The sequence below is a fragment of the Strigops habroptila genome, chromosome 1 (assembly GCF_004027225.2).
Source record: "Strigops habroptila isolate Jane chromosome 1, bStrHab1.2.pri, whole genome shotgun sequence".
NCBI classification, from domain to species: Eukaryota; Metazoa; Chordata; class Aves; order Psittaciformes; family Psittacidae; genus Strigops; species Strigops habroptila.
In genome coordinates this window covers 119,881,186-119,903,330 of record NC_044277.2, presented here as the reverse complement: position 1 = coordinate 119,903,330, position 22,145 = coordinate 119,881,186, and the positions used below count along the sequence as shown (strand labels likewise).

The following is a 22,145-nucleotide window of genomic DNA, read 5'->3' as shown; positions in this document are numbered from 1 at the left end:
TCCTGGATCTTTTCCAGTGGTTCAAGCATCATATTGGCTTGCGCTTTTTGCCACAGTGCACAAGTGACATGGGCTGTTACTGTCCTAAATCTCAAACACAATCTGATCTCTTCTCTAGAACTCAAGCTCTCAGAAACAGTTTCTTCAGCCCTAGCGCAGTCACAGATTGTTCTGAATGGAACTTCTTGTCATTTCTTTTTTTCTTTTTTAGAGATTAGCTCTGTGTTTTATGTTCTCTTTTGCTCTCTTAGTGTGTTTTCCTAGTTTTTCCAGTAAGTCTCCCCATGGCAAGCTGATGTAAAAAATATTTTTCTTCCTCTTTACTGGCAGACATTGCTTGCAAATCTAGAGTGCAATACTATTTAAATCCTCTTCAATTTATTTTCCAAACTTCTTTTAAAATCTCAGTGCTAGTGGGACTTTCTTACCCCCTTTCTCCTATCTGGACCATGATGAGTTCAGTAATCTCTTGATGTTCAAGGCATCTGTCTTGAATTATCTCCCATTCCAAACAGATGTGTAACGTGAAGAGCTTTGCATCCTCCCAGAGGCTTATCCCTTAAAAGCTCATTTCTCAATATGTACCCATCACAGGCTCTGGCTCCACAGGATCATTGTAGCTGCCGAGAATATCTACAGAATCTCAGAGATCAGGTGCTTTCAACCACCCCCATGCCAAATTCCTTTCAATGTGACATTCTTACTGTCCCTACCCACAGCTGGAATGGCACAGGAGAGACCTAACACAAAAAAAGCAACACCCCTTCCAGGCAAATAGTTGCTACAACATTTTTGGCTTCTGGGATTCTCAGGTTAGTCTTCCAAGAGTGGGTGAATGCAGCCAAACCTTAGTTCTGGCCAATAGCCAAGGGGCAAGTCAGTGCCAGCATGATAAAAGCAACCACAGCTTCACCTCAGCTGTAAACACTAGGGCTGGGACTTTCCCTGAGACTTTGACAGGAAGTTCTTTCAACCCGCACAGTCAGACAAGGCTTGCAACATCCCCTCGTTTCGCCCTTCCCTGTGAGCTCGCCCTGGCTTCTACTACATAAATGCTGGCCAGGCTGCTGGGGTTTCTGCACTCTGCTCCCAGCAATAGGACCTATCTGTAGCTCCTGAGGTGTCTTGCTCCAGCACAAACAGCATCTCACCAGCTGGGAAAGCACTGGCTTGCCTAAGGGGACTGCAGCAGGTTAAGTGCACAGGTGAGTTTCACATAGATGAGACACAGGTTTGTCTCACCTCTGCAGGTGGGAACGGGGAGCAGAATGGCTAAACTGTCAACCTGGGAAGAGTTTAGGTGGGCTTGAACTTAAATTTGTAAGTCTCCTGCTAAAATTTTATGCCAGCCTTTCTCCCTGCTAGATAGAAAAATACCAGGCCATGTCTCCTGGTTTTGTGTTGACATTATACAACATATTAGTCATTAAGAGCTGAAATAGGGAAGGATTTGTATCTGTAAAGTTAGGACAAACCAGAACTTCAGATAAGTCAATTGGTATTCAAAGAGCTTACATAGCAGATAACAAGTTTATTTAATCTTTCAGACGTGTTTGCAATAGTTAAAGAAGTGGAGAAAGCTTCTGCAAATAAAGACTGGTCAGTGGGGTTTAAAGGATGAAGCTAGAAAGCAGATATTCTTTCCTAAGCTAGAGCCAAGATTCTGGTTTGAATTTTAGTAGCAAGTGCAGATACTCCAAGGGTGTTTGATTTACCCCAAATCATAAGCTAGCACCAGTAACAGTTGAAATTAATGATTCTTTTATGATTCTATAATATCACGTTTTCTCTTCCTGTTCAGGCAGCAAACAAATTTTAATCCTTTTTAATATTTTATAAGCAAGGGACTTCAATGCTGCAAAAAGAAATTAATTTTTCTTAAATATTGTCTTATAACAGCTCCACATTATTATTTCAGAGAGCATTTGCAGCTGTCAGAACTCTTTTTCAGCTTTGATACGGGAATATTTCATATCCCCTCTAAATCTGCCACACAAACTGTCATTCAGACTATAAGCCAATTTTTCCAACACTGTTGAGACTTTATAAAATGATGCAAGTAGTGGAAGATGTAAATGATTTTTTGGATGTGGCCTTCCTGAAGCTCCTAAATTTTTTCATAGCAATGACTTAGACTAGCATGAAGTAGTACTGTGACTACATACCAAAATATTCCAATAGTCATTGAGAAATCAAGCACCCCTGTACTTTCTTCCTCCATATTAGAATTTTCTTATACAAACATATTAAGCACTTTTCATATTTGTACAGTTTTGGGCAGATGGCACTTTTTTAATTACTTAGTTACAGGCAGAAATGGTAACCAGATAAAGGGTTTACTTTGCAGTGAGAAATAACTAACAAAGTGCATTGCATACCTCAGTGCTTTATTTCAGAGCAGGAGCTCACTTGGGAGCTGACTTGGCTGCCTCCTGCCACGTACAGTGCTGTGTTTCACATCGCAGAGCAGGCTGGGGACATGCAGTCTTGGCTGCTCTTGGGTGAAACAATACAATCCCAGTGCTAATGGCAATTAAGCTCACAGGACCAGATCAGAGCTAGTTCAAAGCAAAATCCCCAGCAGTGTGCCCAGTGTGGGCACGGAGTGCTCAGAACCACCTTTTCCTCCCTGCAAACCCAGTCCTTCAAACACACAGGCAGCAGCTGAGGCTTTCAGGGAGAGTAGTTAAGATCTGCATATTTTAAGGCTTCCCTCACTGCTTCCCAGTCTATTTTTATTACAACCTGTTTATTCTGTAACTTCAAGATTTGAGCCCACCACTTCTCCCAGTTACAGTGCTAGCACAGGGGAACTGCAACTTCTTAAGCATTTTCTCTGGGACATTTTATAGATGTTGGCATTTTTACTTCGTTTTTATTCTGTTTAGATTTTAATGTATATAGACTTTGGCTTTTGAAAGGTGTTTCTTGGGAAGAAAAGCTAGGGACAGTTATTTGCATGTCACCTTTAAAGATGTTTACTGCAGTTCACATGTGAAAGGTTTTGTCCCTGCATGCTCTAGAATAAAAATTGGGGTGTTTTTTCCTCTTTTGACACCACTGTTAAGAACCACATGTTCTCTTCTTTTCCAAAATTTCTTCAACATGTATTCCCCTTAGTGAGAGCACAGCCAATGAAATAATAGTAAATTCACTTACTTGATGTTGTGGACAGGGCTGTGAGAAATGAGTGCACTCTCAAATATCCTCATGGAGCATTTTCTGGGCTGCTGATGACAGCTCTCTTCTATCCACTGCTGCAGTTTGGGCAGGGTGCTCCAGCAGGGCTGTGGCAGGCAGTGGGTGGCAGCCTAGGTGAGTGCTCGTTACATCCATGATTCTTGGAAACAGAGGAGGAGCGGGAATAGTTGCCAGCAAAAGCCTTAATTAGAGGATTGACAAAGCTGCCTCCCAGCCTCATAGTGACTACTGAGTACAACCCCAAGGCACAATGGCAAAGGTGGCTTTCTTTACTAAACTGTTGATGTGACCCTTTCCTGGGAGTATTACCAGAGGAATGTTCTAACTTTGGTGGTGGAGGCACAGTTTCAGGTGCAGTTTCAGGCTACACAGCTCAGGACTGCTCTTCTCATGCTTGGCTGAGCTGCTTTGTGTGTCACACTGCCAAAGTGCCACAGATCACCCTGGTTCAGCAACAAGGCTGGGTCTAAAGCTCCGCTGGGAGATGCAGATCCCATGGCTTGCTTAAGAAAACATGAGGTTAAGATTAAATTAGGAGTGAGGACAGGTTCTCAGCTCTGGATGATTTCCCTCCATGTGCTTTTCCCAAGCAGAGCAGCCTCACCAGGACAAATCTGAATGTGCAGAAAAACCATTTCCATAACCAGCATGATATCCCATAAAAATGAGAATATTAATCAATTTCATTTGAATTCTACAACCTGAACTGCACCAGAGCTTCATGTAACTTGGCACTTCAAAGGTGCTTAATTATAATAATCTGCTACAAACTGCTTGATCAACGGTGGAAGCAGCTCAGCCATCCACTTCAGACAAGTTACAGCACCTGAGGACTGGGATCAAAGTGTTTTACTGCTGCCTGTCATCAATCCATTAGTGATACCAACTATGTGAGCAAGTTTCTATAGGCCTCTAGGTAAATAGGCCGTAGGTGCTGTGAAATTTAGTGAAGAACTTGAGTGCCAAAGAACAAAACACTTTCTGGCATCATTAGAGCACGGGAATGTTTGACAAAGGATTTCTCTCGGTGGTCCTATCCTACAAGGACTGTGAGAGCAGGAAATATGTAAAAAGATATGAGTACTCACAACAAGTGGGTAATTATGCAATAATTGTAATAGCATAAAATGGTAATGCAATAAGGACAATAGGTTTATTCAGAAAATCCAGTTCCTCATTTTGTATTGCATTTCCTTGCTGGAGTCGCAAGAGAGGGTCACCCTGCGGGAGACAATTATTTTGTCCAATTAGGCAATTACAAAAGCAGCATGACACTTTGCTTCGTATCTCCTGGCACTCTCTTCTTTCCTCTTCAACTAAGTTTAGTAAGAACACAGAAGCTTTTCGTTTGTCTCTGTTTCATATCATGTCCCAAATACCTTTTCCTTCACTCCAATTGCATAGATAGGGCCTGTCATGCTCCTTTCTTGCTTACTGCATGGTCTTGACATGCAGAACCAAAAGTGTAACTGCTGTCTTAACCCCACATATTTCACAGAGGTGGGAACAAGAGATACGCACTGGCCTTGCCTAAGACCCAGGAGAAAGCAGAAGGCAGAAACCAGGGTGACTTCTCTCTGAAGGTGGCAGCCTCTGCATAAGAGGGCTCAGGCAGCAGAGATTTGTAAGAGGTCTTGTGTAAAGTTTCCTATGTCTCTGCATAGTGGACCATGGCACAGGATAATGCTGGCTGCCCCGTGCTGCACCGCGAGCAATTTGGTGGCAGTGCTGTGCTCTAAGAGCTGTACTCACAGGCAGTATTCTGGCAGAGAGGTTTCCTTTGTACCAACACCTGGGCTAGGAGCCCAGGAAGTAACCACTGCCATGCACGCTCGTCTTACTTGCCAGGCTAGGGATTACCATTACAATATTCAGCTCGGGCATCTGAAAAATCTGAGGTGAACCAAAAGGGAGCTCTGTCAAGAAGAAAAACCTAGATCTTTCCATTTCTCAGTATAGGATGCTGCCCTGAAATTACTGGCTTGGTAATAAGTAGAATTTCTTACATCTTGAGAAAAAGCTAGTTTTTTAAAATTGCCTGATAACAATTTTTTCTTGCTGAAAAATGCAACAGCATTTAAAACTGTCTCTTTTTTTTTTTTTTTCTTTTTTGGTGAGGAACATGATTTCTTTATTTATGAAATTATCAGTGTTCATTTTGTCCTGAAGGCAGGCATGTCTCTGCAGGTGCCACTCACATGCAGTCAAGTAGGAGAGGAAAATGTTCAAGTCTATGTAAAAGAAAGAAAGGAAACCAAAAGAAGCAAGTAAATACATTTAATGTACTTTATATTAAGTGAATAAGGAATCTGATAAAGTTATCCACTGTTAAATCATGTTTTTAAACACATTTTTGTCTATGCTCTTGTGTAATCAAGAACACAGAGCAATGAACTTTCTGTAAAATTTGCTTGGCGTCATTCCAGACATGTTGCAAATCCACATGTATTTGTTTTGGCAAGAAACCTTCATATTCATGCTTCTTTTTCTTAAATCTCTCATCATACTTTCCCTCTCACTCTTCAGATTTCTAAGAGCACAGCATAGCCAAGAACATCGTCACTGCACTGCAGCAGCCACCTCGCCTTTGATTTTATCACGAGTGTTAAGAAGCAACTGGGCTTCATTTTGTTCCTGCTTGTGCCAACCTGGCCCAAAAGCAAGCTAACTGAGTATCAACAATTCCATTAGTGTAAATGGGAATAGACTCGGGCTCCTAGAGCTCATAACAAATACGTGGCTTTGAACGCTCACATTTTTAGTACTCTGAAGGTCTGGTTTTGGTTGGCTGCTGGTGTAATGCCAGCTAATTCCAGTCTCCATGTATCCTACTGATGGGCTCTCAGTAAAGGCATCCCAAATAGCATGCCCTGCCTCATCCTCTGTGCCCTTCAATAAACACAATGATATAGAGTCACAACTGAAGAGCCATTTCTCACTTGTTTGCTTCTCTTCTGGTGGTACAGACACACATGTGGGTGTGTGTAAATCATGAATTTTTTATGGTGTCCATTACTTTAGCCTGATTTCTGTAGGAAGTGAGATTCCTCTGATCATGTAGAGGTTTGTGGGTGTATGTATGTTTTTATATGTTCCTCAATCATTTTTTAAGTGATGATTTCAAACAAATTTACTAGGAAGAGAGAGGGCTCCGTTTTCCTTCTTTTGCATGAAAAAATGCAGCTGAAGACCCCACGGAAGAGTCCTGAGAAATGAAAGATTATACTGTGACTATATACATTTAAAAGACGTAAAAATTCGTGAGAAGAAATGTTATAGGAGTCATCTACTGTGATTGGAAAGAAGCTTCAATCAGCGCTTGTAATCAGTCAAGAAACACAAACCCATAGGAAGCCAGGCTTTCATTATTTCTAGTGTTATTTTTCTGTGAGACAGAGCTATTTCTTAATGTCTCTAAATGGCAGATAAAAGATGCTCAGAAGAATAGCTTCACAGTGAGGGAGAACTCAGCAGGAATCCAGGAGGTGCTTTTCCACATGGTGGATCTGAAAACATGTTTTTCAAGGTCCCAGGACATCTCCTGGGTCAACTGAGATAAATCCAGTGCCTCTGTGCTGTAGGCAGGTCTGTCTTTCCTTCTCACCCTTGCTCACCTTCAAGAGTTTTATGAAATATTTTCATTTTCCGTGCAGTTGGCTAGGCTGGATTAAAGCTTAATACCTACACACCTCAGAGCAGTACAACAGCCCTGAGAAGACTGAGGAAATTACTCAAGTTATAGCTGGGACTTATGTGTTTATGGGAGCAGCTGGAGGTGGTGAGATTTCCAACCCTCTCAGTAGTTTGCTATGATTTAGACAACATTAAGCACATCTATTTAGCCCTATACTTCATCTGTTTGAAGAGCCTCTAGGCAGCTTTAGTGTTCTCCTGATAAAAAGTGAAGATGTGGGAAATGCAATGTCCTCTGTAGGAGGATTTATTGTCTCAAACAATTATTTTTTATCAGCTTTGTCAAAACCTGGAGCCCAGGATTTTCTGCTGAGAAGAACAGCAGATATTCATTTGCTTGAAAGAAAATTCATGAATAATTTGTTGTAATACATTTGTTAGGAGCTATTCTGCTATTTCCTTTATGTTTTTAAGTACTGGCTTAATCATAGGAGAGTAGTTTAGCTACATGCCTTTCAGTTTTAGGCGTATCAAGCAACAGAAAATGCAGTTTATAATTTAAGGCAGATTTGGTTCTACAACTGTCAGCTTATAAGAAACAGTATTCGTTATAGAGTGCATTCTTTCTCTGTGGGAATGGTAAAATTAAATTCTAAGTAAATGAGATTGCCTCAGAGTAGTGTACGTGTCTTTCTGAGGAGACTTTTTAAATCATATTTCACCTATTTTCCAAGCTACACCAGGATTACTGAACATTATGCACGTGTGAAATACTTCCTAAAGATACCTCCAAAGCTGCAGTACTACATATGCAAGAAATAAAGTATTAATCATTCTCTTTTTCTGCTATATTTAATAGGGTACTATATGTAATTTTGGCTTATTAGGACACTTTTGTCTAATACACAGCTTTTGATCATAGATGACAAGACAAAGCAGGATTCTCATTTACAAAAAAAGAAATAAAAACATTTGGGGATGACTTCTCCCTGCCAGTACATGCAATAAATACCTAGGACAATTATGAGAATTAAGTCTATTCCTGAAAGAAGCTATTTAACTCTGGAGAACTTGACAGCATGAGAAACTAAAAATTACCAATGAAAAAAGTACAGTTCCAAACAAAACTATGTATTTATTCATTTATTTGTTTGAAGCTCACCATGCCAATCTGCAGGTATAGAGGGATTTGAAAAAAACAATGTAAAAAGAGACTTGATGTAAAAAAGGAAAGGTAAAGGAAAAGAGAAAGGGGAAAAAGAAAATAGAAAGGGGAAAGGGGAAAGGGAAAGAGAAAGGGAAAAGGAAAGGGAAAGGCCATTTCCACTGCCTTTGACACTCTTGGTTGTAGGCACTGTTCTTTGTTGCCACCATCATGAGCACATGCCATTAGCATGGTGTCAAAGCACCGTGGTTACCACAAGTGCAGCCCACCCATGATTAAGATGTATGTTTATCAGGTAGGGAAGTATCAGGTGCACATAGAGGCATTCAGGAAGCAAACTTGATTAAACCTCTTTAGTCTGATCAAAGCGGTATTAGGAAGGTCTGCAGGACACCTCTGAAGGGTTTATTTTCACCAGTTCAGCCATAAATGCTAATTCAAGATCAGCTTACTGTTGCCCAGCAGGATTAAGACGTGTAATCATATCAAGTCTGACAGCATGCTGGAGTTTCAATCCGTGGTGGAATGGTGGCAAGAATCTGTTTTCAAAGTGTTTGGGAAGAGACACACTTTGAATCTCTGTTGGTGAAATGAGTGAAATGAGTTGCAATGTGCTCAGCCCCAAGTTCAAACTACGTAAACAAGGTTTTGAACCCCATGTAAGGAACTGCATGTTTTCAGGTGCTTCCTGACTAGAGATAAAGAGCTTTGTCTGAAAAAGACCTTTTGCAGAGGCTTGAGGACTTAAATATGTGGATGCTGTGTGAGAAACTTTGGCTAATCCTTGCTGTAATGACGAGAGATTTGGAAAACAAAAAGAAAATAGAAACAGGCAAATCCTCTGTGTTAAAAGAGAAGTGGAGTTAAGGTGAAATGTAAGATGTCATGTCAGCAGCTTAAAATGAGATCTACAGGAGGGCATGGTCTGAACCCTAACCATTTATCCCAGATGTCCTGGTTTCACTACTGTACAAGCGGAGTTAAACATCAAAGGCTAGTGAACATATAAAGCATCCTGCTGTTATTTACAAGGAAATAGCAGTCAAAATATTTAACTTACATTGAAAGAAGGCCTTTGATACTTCACTTTTTAAAGGTAAACTCCCTTAATAATTGTTCTGCACATCATCTTTATGACTGACCACCTTTGGGATTATGATTTTTACAATCAGCTTAAACAGAAAAAAAAAAGAAGATATATGGATCAGTGTTGTAAATCTCGAGACTAGTTCCTATAGTAGACAACACCACAACCTACCTGAGTCAGAGCTGTGTTGTCCAGTAACTCTCTCCTTACTCTACTTATAAACCTTTCTTTTACATGGCTGTGGAACAAACTCCTGGCAATGATCCGACCATTTATCTTCTCATTGCCCTTATATCCTGCTTCATCTTCTAAGCTTTTGCTCTGAATCAAAAGATAAGAGAACACAGACCCTAGAAATTTTTAGAAAATAATAGAGGGGAAAACACAGAGGTTCTGTCATAGCTGGAAGCCATCACAAGGCCACCAGATGAGATCGTCCTCAAAAACTGATTTGTCCACCTAGCAGAATAATAAGCAGAGCATATTAAATTCTAAATGTGGGAAGGTGATGTTCCATGAGAAGTACAATTTGAGAGGAAAATTAGATCAGAAAATTTGGCAGCTGCTTAAAGAAACTGTTAAAAGCAGAGACATAAAGATTGCTATGCAGAGCAAGGACTGCAGTAAGGCAGCTATGTGGTTGGAGCTGTGAGTTCTTTGGAAACAGAGAAGAACTCAAACTCAAACAGCATATATAAATCCAAATCTACAGACAAGCATGGAGGAATAGTACTAACATGTTGGTAAGATTTGAAAAGCCACAGCACAAGAAGAAATGTAATTAGTAAGGTACATTCAGGATAACAAGAGGTTTCCTGTAAAAACATAAACTGTTAAAGGAAAATCAAGGAGAGAATTGATCCACCACTCAACTAAGAGAAAGCCATTGACTAATGACCCCGAGAAAGTAAACTCTGTAATGCATATTTTGCTCTTTCTTCGCTGGAAGTGTCAACCATGATAAAAGGGTTTACATCAGTAGCAAAAAGCTGAGAATTCCCACTAGGTGACAGAAGAAAGACCTGGGGCCATGCTCAGGTGAGTTAAATGACCTGAGATCAGCAAGGCAAATGGAATTCACTTCATATTGTTCAGGGCACAACTGAAGCATTTCCACAGCCATTAATAACTATCTTTAAAACCTGTGTGGAAGAGGTAAAGTTTTGAAAGACTGGAAAGGTGAGAATAACAGCTATCTTGAAAAGTAAAAGAAAGAGGAGGTACAGAATTATGGCCCAATCAATTTAATACAATTCTCAAACAGAGGAAGCAAATAGAAGATAAGAAAGAAATGGGTTATAGGCACATGGATTAATCAAGAACAAATCATTCCAAACCAACCTCATTTCCTTTTATAGCAGGATAACAGGCCTTGTGAGTCACAGATGCTATGCAACTTGACATGATTGAAGTTCATAGTATGGTAAATGTTAGAGAAGATTTTCAAAAGTAACAGGAAAATGCAGCCTAAATTAAGGTAAGGTTCTGCAGAACTAGCAAAAGAAACATTTTCAATCTCTCAGTTAATCATTGTCAAAATGGAAGACTACATTTATTGGAGATATACAGGGGGTCTCTCCTGGCAAAAATCCTGTTCCAGAATTTTGTTAAATGGCACAGACACCAGAATAGACACTATGCTTATTAAATCTGACAATCTGACAAAGTTGAAAAGGGCTGCAAGCACATTAGGGGACAGGCTTAGAAATCAAAATTATCTTGACAAATTGAAGCTACAGTTTGAAAAAATATGGTTCTATTCAAGAGGGACAAGTGCATGAGACATCTCTGAGTCAGAGAGAAATTGAGGATGGAGCAAGTGGCATGGGAGCAGTCCAATTAAATATTGGGAGTAACAAGATGCATTTACTGTAGTATTTCAGTTCTGATCAGATGTAGAAGCAGATCACCACTTCACTTGCTTTACACCACACAGACCTCTTGGAGCACATGAGACTAGATTGCTTCCATGAAAGATGAGCCAGAAGACATGCTTTATTTGCATCCCAATGCACTGCAGCTGCTAGTGGGCACTCAGGCTGTGGTACTAGACCAAAGTTAGTCCAAGGTGGAAATCTCTGACACATGGAAAGTGTGAACATCATGTGCTCAGCACCAGCTGTTTCACTCCACATCTTGGTTCCTGTTGCTACACGCTGCTTGTTAAAGTACTCATAGCCTTAATGCATCACAAGCTGACTACGAATCAGCTGTCATGAATAAGGCAAATGTGACAGTAGGATGATGTGTTGTCTATGAGGCAAACAAAGCAAACCTTTTCTATCTGGTAAGATCTCAGCAAGAGTATTGCATTCAGTTTTTGCAGTTGGAGCAGTTTAGCCTAGAAAGATCAGAAGAAAGCCATGAGAAACATCTCTACTCTCAGAAGCATGAGTTGCAGGGAAAGATCAGGGGTTGTTTCATTTAGAGAAGAAAAGGGTGAAACGGTAACCGCTTTCATGTCCGACAAAAGCTGCTGCAAAGAGAAGGGGAATCAATTGACACCTGGAGGAGGTGACACAGATTACACGTAGGAAAATCTGCCTAATAGTACGGTTGAGAAAGCAGTAAGCAAGGAAGACTTCAGCATCCACAACATAGGAAGGTTTTACAAACAGGTTAGACAAGCATCCATCACACTCCATTTAAATATATTTCATCCTGCCTTAGGGAGGGACATGGACTAGACAATCTCTTGAGATCACTACCAGAGTTATTTGTTTTGCTTCTTTTTTAAATGTAAATAATAAAATTGCTCTTTCCAGCTCCTTTCATCTTGTCTTTCTACCTTTTGAATCATTCCACTGATCTCTCATCCGCCATTATCCACCCCAACCTATGTTTCATTTCCATCTCTGCCTTTCCGCTTTTGGCACTGTACTTCACCTGTGGCATTGCTTCTGATAGGAAATCCTTCCTTTTTTCCATATGCAATGCAATGTGCCTGCCTTCATTCAAATTCCTACATACCAAAGTATTTACATGTAACTGCTGAATTGTATCTTTATTCAGTTCCCCTATGCAGTTTTTGTAGTGGATAGAAACAGCAGTTTTGCAGTTAGCTTTTTTCTTTCACCGCCTTTTTTTATCATTACTGACCAAGTAAACTCAGAAATTACCATCATTTTCCTCAAAATGTGTATAAGAATACAGCAACAATGCAGAAGCGAAAAAACACAGTTAATCATTACAGAAGCTTAAATGGATTATCTTTCAAATAACAAAAGGCATCACTGGTGCTTTAATGTTAGGGGGCTGGATATAAGCAAAAATATAATGTATGGAAACAAATCTCCATGGCTTTTCCTCAGATAAGGTATCGCTACATATACAAAAGAACAGATAATGATTACTACATGTTTCTTTCCTGGCATTTCTGTTTTCTTCTGGGGCTTTGGGAGTACTCAGCATAACCCATAGGCACAGAGCAGATCCCCACTGCCATCAGCTGTTTGGGCTGAGCTCCCAGACACCAGACTGGCCCTGTGGCCTTTGCAGTGTACTTCTGCTTTCCATTTTTCACACTGATGTATGACAATAAAACACCTTGTCTTATAGAAAATTACTATCTTTTCGCATTGCTATTATTGCTGTCATAGACTCTTCAAGGCCATTTTCCTTGTTTTGACTTTACACCCACCCAGTTGCCATCATAGGCTGCATTTTCTTCAAATACACACAGCAAAGACAGAATTTATCTATGCACTGGCTATGTGCTCATAACCTATCACCCGAACTAACCTCCAGAAGTTCACTACAAAGCCTACAACATTCCATTAGTTTGACAACAGCCAGCTGGCACAAAGGCATGTTGGAAGGAAGCAAAAAAGGATTCAGTGGAGAAAACTAAATTAATTTCTGTCTTTGTTAGAAGGAGACATGGTCCAGAGGGCCTGGGATTTAAAAGCAAACTTCCCTTGTCTTACATGTGATTAAGTAGTAGATGCACTGTTGAATTGATGTCAGTTTTACAATATATTTAATTTGTTAAAAGATTCATTGGTGACCAGTTTATTTCTAATATATAAAGTGTACCGTCATATCATAACATGGGCATCCCTATTAAGTAATTCTTGAAAAGAGAATGTAAATTCAGCTTCCTTCATTCAGGCAAAGTTAAAAAGTGGCATTAAGCTAAATTAGACCTCCAGTATTAAAGGCAGTTTTAACTCTCTTCAGCTTTCCATGGAGTAATATTCACTGCCTTGTACAAGTCCTTTTACATCTTAGATAGTGCTCCAAGAAACTGTATTTTGAAAAAACCCAATGTGCCTTACATTAATATTTCTTTTCATCTCCCTCTTTTTCTCTTTTCTGGCAAGATGAGTTCAGTGTTCACTAGCAAATGAGATGTTCAGTATCAGTGAAAAACAGAAGCACTTTATAGACTTATTTCTTGCTGTTGGATCCATGTCTATACTAAATACTTTCATGACCTCAAACAAAACATAAATTTAACTGATATATCAAATATATTACCTGGTAACATTTGTTTGAGTTTTGGGTTTTTTGCAGTCTTACTTTGGAGAGGAGAATGATCTGCATAGCTCACTCAGCAATAACTTAATGACTTCTTGAGGGCAAATACAGACATTTTCAACTGGACAATTGCATTGACAAATAAATTTTATTTTTCATTTTAGACAGGAGCCTACTTTGTTAAAAAACTACAAAAGGAAGGTTGGGTCTTACTAGGTACTGAGTTGGACCATTTATTAATATTACATATGCAACTCTTCTTTTTGAAATACAGACTATCCCCAAAAAGGAATTTTATAGCTTTAGTCATATTAGAGCCTCATGGGACATTAATAAAGCCCTCAGGTAATGATTTTTAAATATGTCAAAGGACTTTGCATTTGTATGCATGTGTCAGAGCACACATATGCAGGAGACATTCAGATGGGTCCTTTTGAAGCTCTGTTTTCACACTCAGTGTGTTAATTGACAAAGTACATAGAGTCCAGCTGGGTAGCTGGGACCGCAGCTTCAGGAGAGCTGGGCTTGACACCCTGCTGCACTGCAAAGACTCCCACAGGACCTGCACGAGCCACACAGGCCACGAGCACACATATCCTCAGGCCCTTCTCTGCCTGAGCCAATGCCTTTCCCTACTGATCAGAAGCAAACTCTGTTGGCAGCTCTCTAAATCCCAAGGCTCCCACAGCTCCCTGCAAGAACAGTGCTGAGCAGGCACTGAAGACAACTGAGGGCTAGGCTAGCTCTATGGAGAGCTTGTTCAAGCCAAAATCTTCACATATGAGTCTCAGGATAAGCATTTCTCTTCCTGTCTTGGTAGTGAAGCTTACACCTGACAGCACAGGCCAAAAAGATGTGTGCATCCTTGACTCATGGCCCTTAACTCTGGGTCACAGAAGGGTAGTGTAGGGAAAGTTCAGGCTTGATACTTTTAGTAACCAAACAAATGCAAGTTTTGGGTCAAACAATTTAAAATTGTGCCAGGTCTTTAAAAAGCAAAAACTGTTCTGGCTAGGGAAAAATATAAAAGAAAATTAAGAACATCACCTCAGTATTTTTAAATGGCAGTTTTATTCTGAATGCTGCTTCACAGAATAGTGTAAGCAAAGGGTTAATAATCAGCAGTAGAAAAGCAAATGTTTTGGGTCTAGCTAACCATTTCATGAATTTCTTTCTGGAAAATTGGGAAATCAGTTATTCCCACAGCTTTAATTAAGACAGTTACCTGTGATCAAGTGAGTCTTGAATCAGGGCTCCTGCAAATTGAATGGCTGCTCTCAGTACTAAATTGCTGGCCAGGCCAAGAGAGGGGTGTGTCAAGATCTCCTGTTGGAGGTTTGTCTTCAGGCCTTAGGTTTCTGGTCTGAGTTCACCTTTTGTAAAGTGAGGACCACAGCATTTGGACCTACTGCAAGACCTTTGGAGCAGACCTTTTTGATTCTGTATTTGTATCACAGGTCTCACTCTACAAGTACAGAGCATACATACTGCTATGGCATAGATAATACATTAAAGACTTTGAAGCTTCCAGGTGACAAAGGAGAATAGATAAAAACCTCAAAGGGAATTTTATTGAGTGATATATAAATATCAAAAATCTATGTTCAACATGAAATGTTCCAATTCCACTGTCCAAATGCTTCACAGGATATTCTTCAGGAAATTGAAGAACAATAATAAAACAAACTGGCACTGACTAGTCGTATTAAGGAAATACTGAAGACAACAGAAAGGTTTATAGTTACCTTTTATATCTCCTATTCAGGTATTTTACAAAAGGCCTTCCAGACTCTAATCCAATTAGAAACACACTCCTCTACAATGTTTTTATATAGCATAAGTAAGCAGAAATCACTCTAAAACATGTGCAACCCTTGCTCTCTGTGCTCCTGTATCTTTTCCTCCTTCTTTCCCTTTGAGAGAGGAAAACTGCAACAGTTCAGCTGAATATTAAAATCCATAAAATGGATGGAAAAGAGGGTGCTGTAAAAGATGGAGAGGTGAATATCCAGAACTGTTTTTTGAAAACTGTACAGAAATCTTCTGAGTGTGTTCCAAAGAGTGTGCAGTAAGCATATTAAGAGGCAAGAAAACTTTCAGATATCTATTTTGTGTCACCAGAATGGATGTTAAATTTTCATTGCCAAGAGATCGATGTTTTGCTTTGTTTGTTCCTATTACCTTTTTTCTTTTAACAGATGAACAAAAATTCTTCCAACATAATGGCTTTGGCTCCTAGCACCTCCAACAGAAGAGAGACAGTGTGCATATTTGGAACTGGAGATTTTGGAAGAGCTCTGGGGCATAAAATGATTCAGTCTGGCTATCCTGTTGTGTTTGGAAGCCGGAGCACACAGATATCCAGCCTGATTCCCAAAGGTGCAGAGGTGTTGAGCCATGCAGAGGCAGCACAGAAAGCTGCTGTCATCATTATAGCAATCCAGAGGCAAAATTACAACTTCCTTACACCACTAACAGAAATTCTCCATGGAAAAGTCCTGGTGGACGTAAGCAACAACTTAAAAATAAACGAGTATCCTGAATCCAACGCAGAGTACCTTGCTCAGCTGGTGCCTGGAGCTAAGGTTGTGAAAGCCTTTAACACTGTGTCAGCCTGGGCCTTGCAGTCAGGCACACTGGATGCAAGCCGGCAGGTAAGTCTGAGCAACAGGGGTTTCCTATGCCATAGAGTTATGTATTATATAGCTTCTTAACAGCTAGACAAAACACACATGGGACATTCAAATCATACAGGGTTGAGATGGTATTTTCACTATAATCAAGCATTTAAAATTAAATGTAAGCTGAAATTTACTTTTGGCTTGTAATACAGCATGACAAGGAATATCAATAGCTTGCCTCTGAACTCAGGAAAGTGTTTGGAGACACTAGAGAACCAAGGAAAGAAAGATAGCAGAGCTGCAAAGAGAGAGACAGCAAATCAGGAGGAAATGAGGGTTACATCAATTGTTCACTGGGATTGTAAAGTTAAAAAGAAAGGAGATAGGAGAAATATATGAAAGCAAAATAAAAATGAGAGCAAAAAAAGGGAGGCAAGGGGTATGATGGGGCAATAGAATGTATATGGCCAACAGAAGTGAGCTGGAAGGTGAATAAATTCAGAAAGTTTTTTAAATCAGAATTCATCCCCACAGAAGTTTACCACAACAACAGTGTGTGCTTTTAACCAGCTCCCTAACCACAAGCCAGCAGGCACAGAGCTGGTCACAGGAAGCAACATAGCAGCTTACTTGAAGACAAATCATTTATTATTACCCTGTTTTCTGGCACTCTGAGGGACAGTGTTCTTGTACAACACACAGAATCAGACAGCAACTCAAACCATTGCTAGCTCCACTTTCTGCTGCCAGATAAATGGTTTTGGCTAAACTTCAGACCCAAGGACTTCCAAGCCTCAGCTCTACAAGCCTTCCTTTTATCGTTGACAGCAGAAATTGCCCCCTTTCTGAAGTTCCAAAAGAGTACTGTCTTGCACACTCACAGAAAAGATGATTTGTTCACTATTTTACTAGACTTAATAAGAAATAATGTTTACTTTGTGACAGGACAATCATGTTTTAAAGTTCTCTGTCCCCAATTCCTTGGAGTACTTTTGGACCACTGTAGCAGCAATTGAAAATTTTGTTCCTATTCATTCCTATTGAAAATTTTACTCCTATTTACTCCTATAAAACCTTGTGCTTACAAACTGCTTGCAGGTCTTCAGAAGAGTATATCAAGTCTTCTAGGTAAAGATTTGTACGAAGTGTGTTACACATTGTCCTTTTCAGATACAAAATTTTGCCACTTGAAACAATCTTTTCCCCAAGGAAAAGTTTCATATACTTAGTTCTTGGACTTGTTGGCCAAGAAAGTACCTATATGCTACTTTTTGCCTATATAAATTAAGGCCTGCAGGGAAGCCAGCAAGTAGCTTAGGAAGCTTGTGCTCATCATCCATATCCAAGCAAGATGGCAATAGAGAATGTCACTAAAGTCACAAAACAAATAAAGCTTCTGTTTGTTTTTGGCTGCAGGTGTTTGTCTGTGGAGATGACACGGAAGCTAAACAAATAGTGATGAATATTGTTCGTGCACTGGGTCTCACTCCACTAGATCAGGGATCCCTCTTGGCTGCTCAGGAAATAGAAAATTACCCTCTGCAGCTCTTTCCAATGTGGAAGTTTCCCATCCTTTTGTCCTTTGGCCTAGCTGCATTCTTCTTCTTCTACTGTTTGATTCGCAATGTAATTTATCCTTATGTTTATGAAAACAAAGACTTTTCATTTTTTATTGCAATTTCCATTCCAAATCGGATCTGCCCTATATTAGCACTCACCCTTCTTGCCTTGGTTTATCTTCCTGGTGTACTGGCTGCAATTATTCAGTTATACAGAGGTACCAAATACTGCCGTTTCCCAGACTGGCTGGACAAATGGATGCTCTGCAGGAAACAACTTGGACTAGTAGCCTTGGCATTTGCTTCCCTGCATGTTTTGTACACTCTTGTTATCCCAATCCGCTCCTTTGTAAAATGGAGAATGAGCAGCCAAATCATCTCCCAGGTAAGGTTTGTTCCCTCCCCTATGTCTTCTTTTTTTCCAGCCCTGTTACAAATACTATCTTCTATCTTGAGCTTCAGAAACTCACGTGGACAATCCAATGTTCTTTACAATAGGGTTACTTTCCTAGTTTCTGTGTTCCTTTTAACCACTGGTATATCCAAGGTTTGTTGATATTATGTGGAGTTGAGGGGATTTCTGGCCTCAGTCTTCCTCCTAGATAGTTTAGGTATGAATAAAATAAGCGGGGGAAATGTAAACATTAAGAGTAATTTAAAGAAACACATTTCCCCATTTCTCCATATACCTTTAATAATGGCACATATTTTGTCTTTGAAAATAGCACATTGTCCTGGGTTCAGCTATAGCAGTCATTTTTCTCCTTCTTAGTAGCTGGTGCAGTGCTGTGGTTTTTAACTTTCGGCCTGGGAACAACGCTGATAACACCGATGTTTTTAGTTGTTGCTAAGTAATGTTTATTCCAACCAAGGACTTTCTCAGTCTCATGCTTTGCCAGGGAGGAGGGGAAGCCGGGAGGAAGCAGAGACAGGACACCTGACCCAAACTGGCCAAAGGGGTATTCCATACCACAGCACGTCATGCCCAGTATGTAAACCAGGGGGAGTTACCCGGAAGGCCCAGATCACTGCTCGGGTCGGGCTGGGTATCAGTCGGCAGGTGGTGAGCAATTGTATCCTCTCCCCTTGTTATTTCCCTTATCATTATTATTATTGGTGGTAGCAGTAGTGGTTTTGTATTATACCTTAGTTACTGGACTGTTCTTATCTCAACCCATGGGAGTTACATTCTTCCAATTCTCCTCCCCATCCCTCCGGGAGCGGGGGGAGGAAGAAGTGGGGGGAGTGAGTGAGCGGCTGCGTGGTTCCGGTTACCGGCTGGGCTCAAACCACGACACACATATTTTGACTTTCTGACTTTATTTAACAACAAAGGATCACATAGCTGTCCTCAACAGTAGACCTACAGAAGTGTAAAACACACACCACAATCACAGGTACATGGAACCTATACATAATATAATGCCTCTTTTGCTTTTTGAGAAAGCATTCAAAGTAAAATCTGATGATTTTCAGGGAGTTAATATATAAGGTTTATTTCCCAGTTAACTCAAAGGATATTTTTTCTGCATAGTGATACTAAAACTGCTATCACTAATATATACCTGCTCTTCTTTTCTTCAGGTACTGAACAATAAAACAGAACCACTCGACACCACTAATGCCTGGCTTAGTGACTCCTACTTGGCTCTGGGGATTTTAGGATTTTTTTTATTTGTTCTTCTGGGAATAACTTCCTTGCCTTCAGTCAGCAACAATGTCAACTGGCGAGAATTTCGATTTGTACAGGTAAGAAAAAGACTTATTCAACTATGACCACAGGCAGGTTTACTAGAGACCTAGGGCTTTCCTCCATTAGTATCTCCAAATGTGATGTGTGCACTATCCACCATCACACAGTGAAAAAAAAAATCTACACAGCTATACAGCTCACCTGTAAAAAACCACAGCTGCTCTGACGCCTGCTTATGGTACAACTGGGATTACTGCATTAACAACAGAAAATTGGGAAGACGTGAGCTCCTAAATGACAAAGAGAAAGCTGACATTGTGGAATTATCAAATACCACAATTATACTAAGTCACAAAATATTTTAGCCATTTATTGGGCTAATTTTTTTGGTTCATCAGATAATTCAATTAAAATGGCTCTGAAAAATGACTTTATAACTCAGATTCTCTCAATGCCAAGCAATTTCTGCAGACTCTAAAAACTGATGTGCTTATAAACAGGCTGCCCTTGCTAACACTATAATCTCAGCCCCCCATTCGGAAGAAGCTCAGTGCAAGCTGCCATGTCTCTGCAGGAGCTAGGCTGGCAGGGGAGGGGAGGCAAGAGAAAGGGAAATTACTATCAATGAATGTTTTATCAAGGCCAGAAACTTGCACAGTATGGTGTTTCTGGATGGATTAGCACCAGAGCATATAAAAGCTTGGATCTCTCCACTGAATTGCAGTGTTTTCTCTGTATTTTCACAAATACAACAACCACCAGGCAGGATGTGTGAGCTAGCAAAAATTATCAGGACTGTTGATGCAGAAAAAAACCCAAAGAAATGTGTTTCACCTAAATCCATTTGAATGAATCTTTATTTTTAAAAAAGTAAGAGTCTTTATATTTTATAAAACAGTTTCATTTCAGCAGTCCTCAATTAGTCCCAAAGCTCACATTTCACAAAGCTTACTGTGTCATGTAAATTGCATTTGTTCTGGCTTAATTTACTTTTTAACCTCCACTTCTTTCTTTCTTTCCTTTGTTCTCCCCTAGTCCAAACTGGGATATCTGACACTGATTTTGTGCACTGCACACACGCTGGTTTATGGTGGAAAACGGTTCCTGAATCCATCATCATACCGATGGTATCTTCCGAATGCCTATATGCTCTCCCTCATTGTTCCGTGCATGGTGCTGGTTGTCAAATTTGTGCTGATATTTCCTTGTCTAGACAAACCTCTCACGCGAATTCGACAGGGCTGGGAGAGGAATCCCCAATACTCAGAACAGTCAAATTACATTATTAACAAGTCTGCTGTATAATTAAACTAACCAGAATTATCAAAAACAAGAAAAAATATTATGAAGGCATATCAAAATGAAATCATGAGCCTCCTTTATCTGGAGAGCAAGAGAAAAAGTTAAAAACTTGGCCAGACCCTGTTTAAAATAAAGCCACCCCAGTGACAAGCTTAAAATACAAATCAAATGAGGCCATTGAATTCCTGCACCCCAGACATGCTTTCACACAGGTGCAGGCCCTCTCTTTTGCTCAGTATATTCTCCCTTGCCTATTCATCCTCCATTCCTAAGAAGAGTATGAGAGAAGTAAGTGATGCTCCTCTGTTGTTACAAACCTCCTCCAGGGCTCGGCAGAACTGGAATAACCTTTGGTGTTCGATGGTGTCTTCCCTATCCTGCCCATTGCGACTCAGGTCTACATGCACCTACACATATCCACACAGATCCACATGCACACGTGCATGAACACAAACCCTGCTTCCACCCCAGAAGCCACCAGCACCCACAGAACAGCAGGATGGATCCTGACTGAGGAAGAGCTCTCTTCCTCCCAGCATTAGTTTATCCTCCACTAATATCTGATCCAAAACAGACCTCTGTTCATACCTTAATGACAGCCGAGTAAGATCTGTGTGGTTTACGTACAGGAACTCTAATGTTCAAAGAGCATGGGGCAAAGGTTACTGAATCCTTGCTTGTACTGCTCTACCAGAAACTCAGGTGGCAAGGGGATGGAGAAGGGACCAAAATGGCAGAAAGATGTGAGATGTGCTCAGGAGCCTAAGCTTCTCAAGTATAGGTGAAAAGTGATCAGTGATTTTTTTGTGTAAGCAGCAAGGAAAGAAACTGAAGGAAAATCCTATTATATTAGGGGGTTGTAATATGTGTCATGGTTATATCTCATTAAGATAATATTGTTGATTTTTCAAAAAATAGATCTTTGGATGCAATATTATAGGTGTTCTATGAAAATATACATATTTTAACCAAAATAAAGAATTTTTTTTAACAGTGTTGAGCTCTGTCATCATTTTGGGAACCTCTTTTGATACAATGCAGCTGCTGCTATGCTCAGTTGCACAAAGGTGTTGGAAGGTCTTGGGGCAAGCAATAAAATGGGATCCTGTCCTCAGCTAGCTCCCTGGGCTCACCTTCACCCATCTTTGCTCCTTGGATGTTCACATGAACAGATCTTTGCTTAGTCATCAAAGTGAGCTGAGGATGTGGAAAAACAGGATCCAGCCAGGATGGTGACCTCCTGTTAATTTGCAAACAGAGGATCTGACAGCTGCAGAAGCAGCAGTGAGAGAAGGAGAACAAGCCAGAAAGAGTGTGTTTGTGTGTGTCTATTGGTAGAAGAGAAAGGGACCAACAGAGCAGAAAATAAGTAGCAGCAGTCTGAGTGCGTATCTTCCAGATTTGC

The 22,145-nt window shown here is 40.2% G+C and overlaps 1 protein-coding gene across 2 annotated transcripts; it reads left to right on the top strand.

The window, feature by feature from the left end:
• The first annotated feature begins 1,097 nt into the window (after positions 1-1,097).
• Positions 1,098-21,663, top strand: STEAP4 (STEAP4 metalloreductase). Of its 2 annotated transcripts, XM_030497217.1 has the most exons (6): positions 1,098-1,205; positions 15,764-16,219; positions 17,603-18,130; positions 19,330-19,494; positions 20,474-20,565; positions 21,067-21,663. In XM_030497217.1, the coding sequence occupies exons 2-6, from the start codon at positions 15,764-15,766 to the stop codon at positions 21,185-21,187; spliced, it is 1,362 nt and encodes a 453-aa protein (XP_030353077.1). In that variant the 5' UTR covers positions 1,098-1,205; the 3' UTR covers positions 21,188-21,663. The 2 variants fall into 2 exon arrangements, with proteins under 2 accessions (XP_030353077.1, XP_030353067.1); XM_030497207.1 differs by having other exon boundaries at positions 20,474-21,663.
• The last annotated feature ends 482 nt before the right edge of the window (positions 21,664-22,145 follow it).

Coding starts and splice junctions, on each gene's coding strand:
- STEAP4 (XM_030497207.1), top strand. CDS start 15,764: ATGAACAAAAATTCTTCCAACATAATGGCTTTGGCTCCTAGCACCTCC. Junction 16,220..17,602: donor CACTGGATGCAAGCCGGCAG/GTAAGTCTGAGC, acceptor TTTTGGCTGCAG/GTGTTTGTCTGTGGAGATGA. Junction 19,495..20,473: donor GAGAATTTCGATTTGTACAG/GTAAGAAAAAGA, acceptor GTTCTCCCCTAG/TCCAAACTGGGATATCTGAC.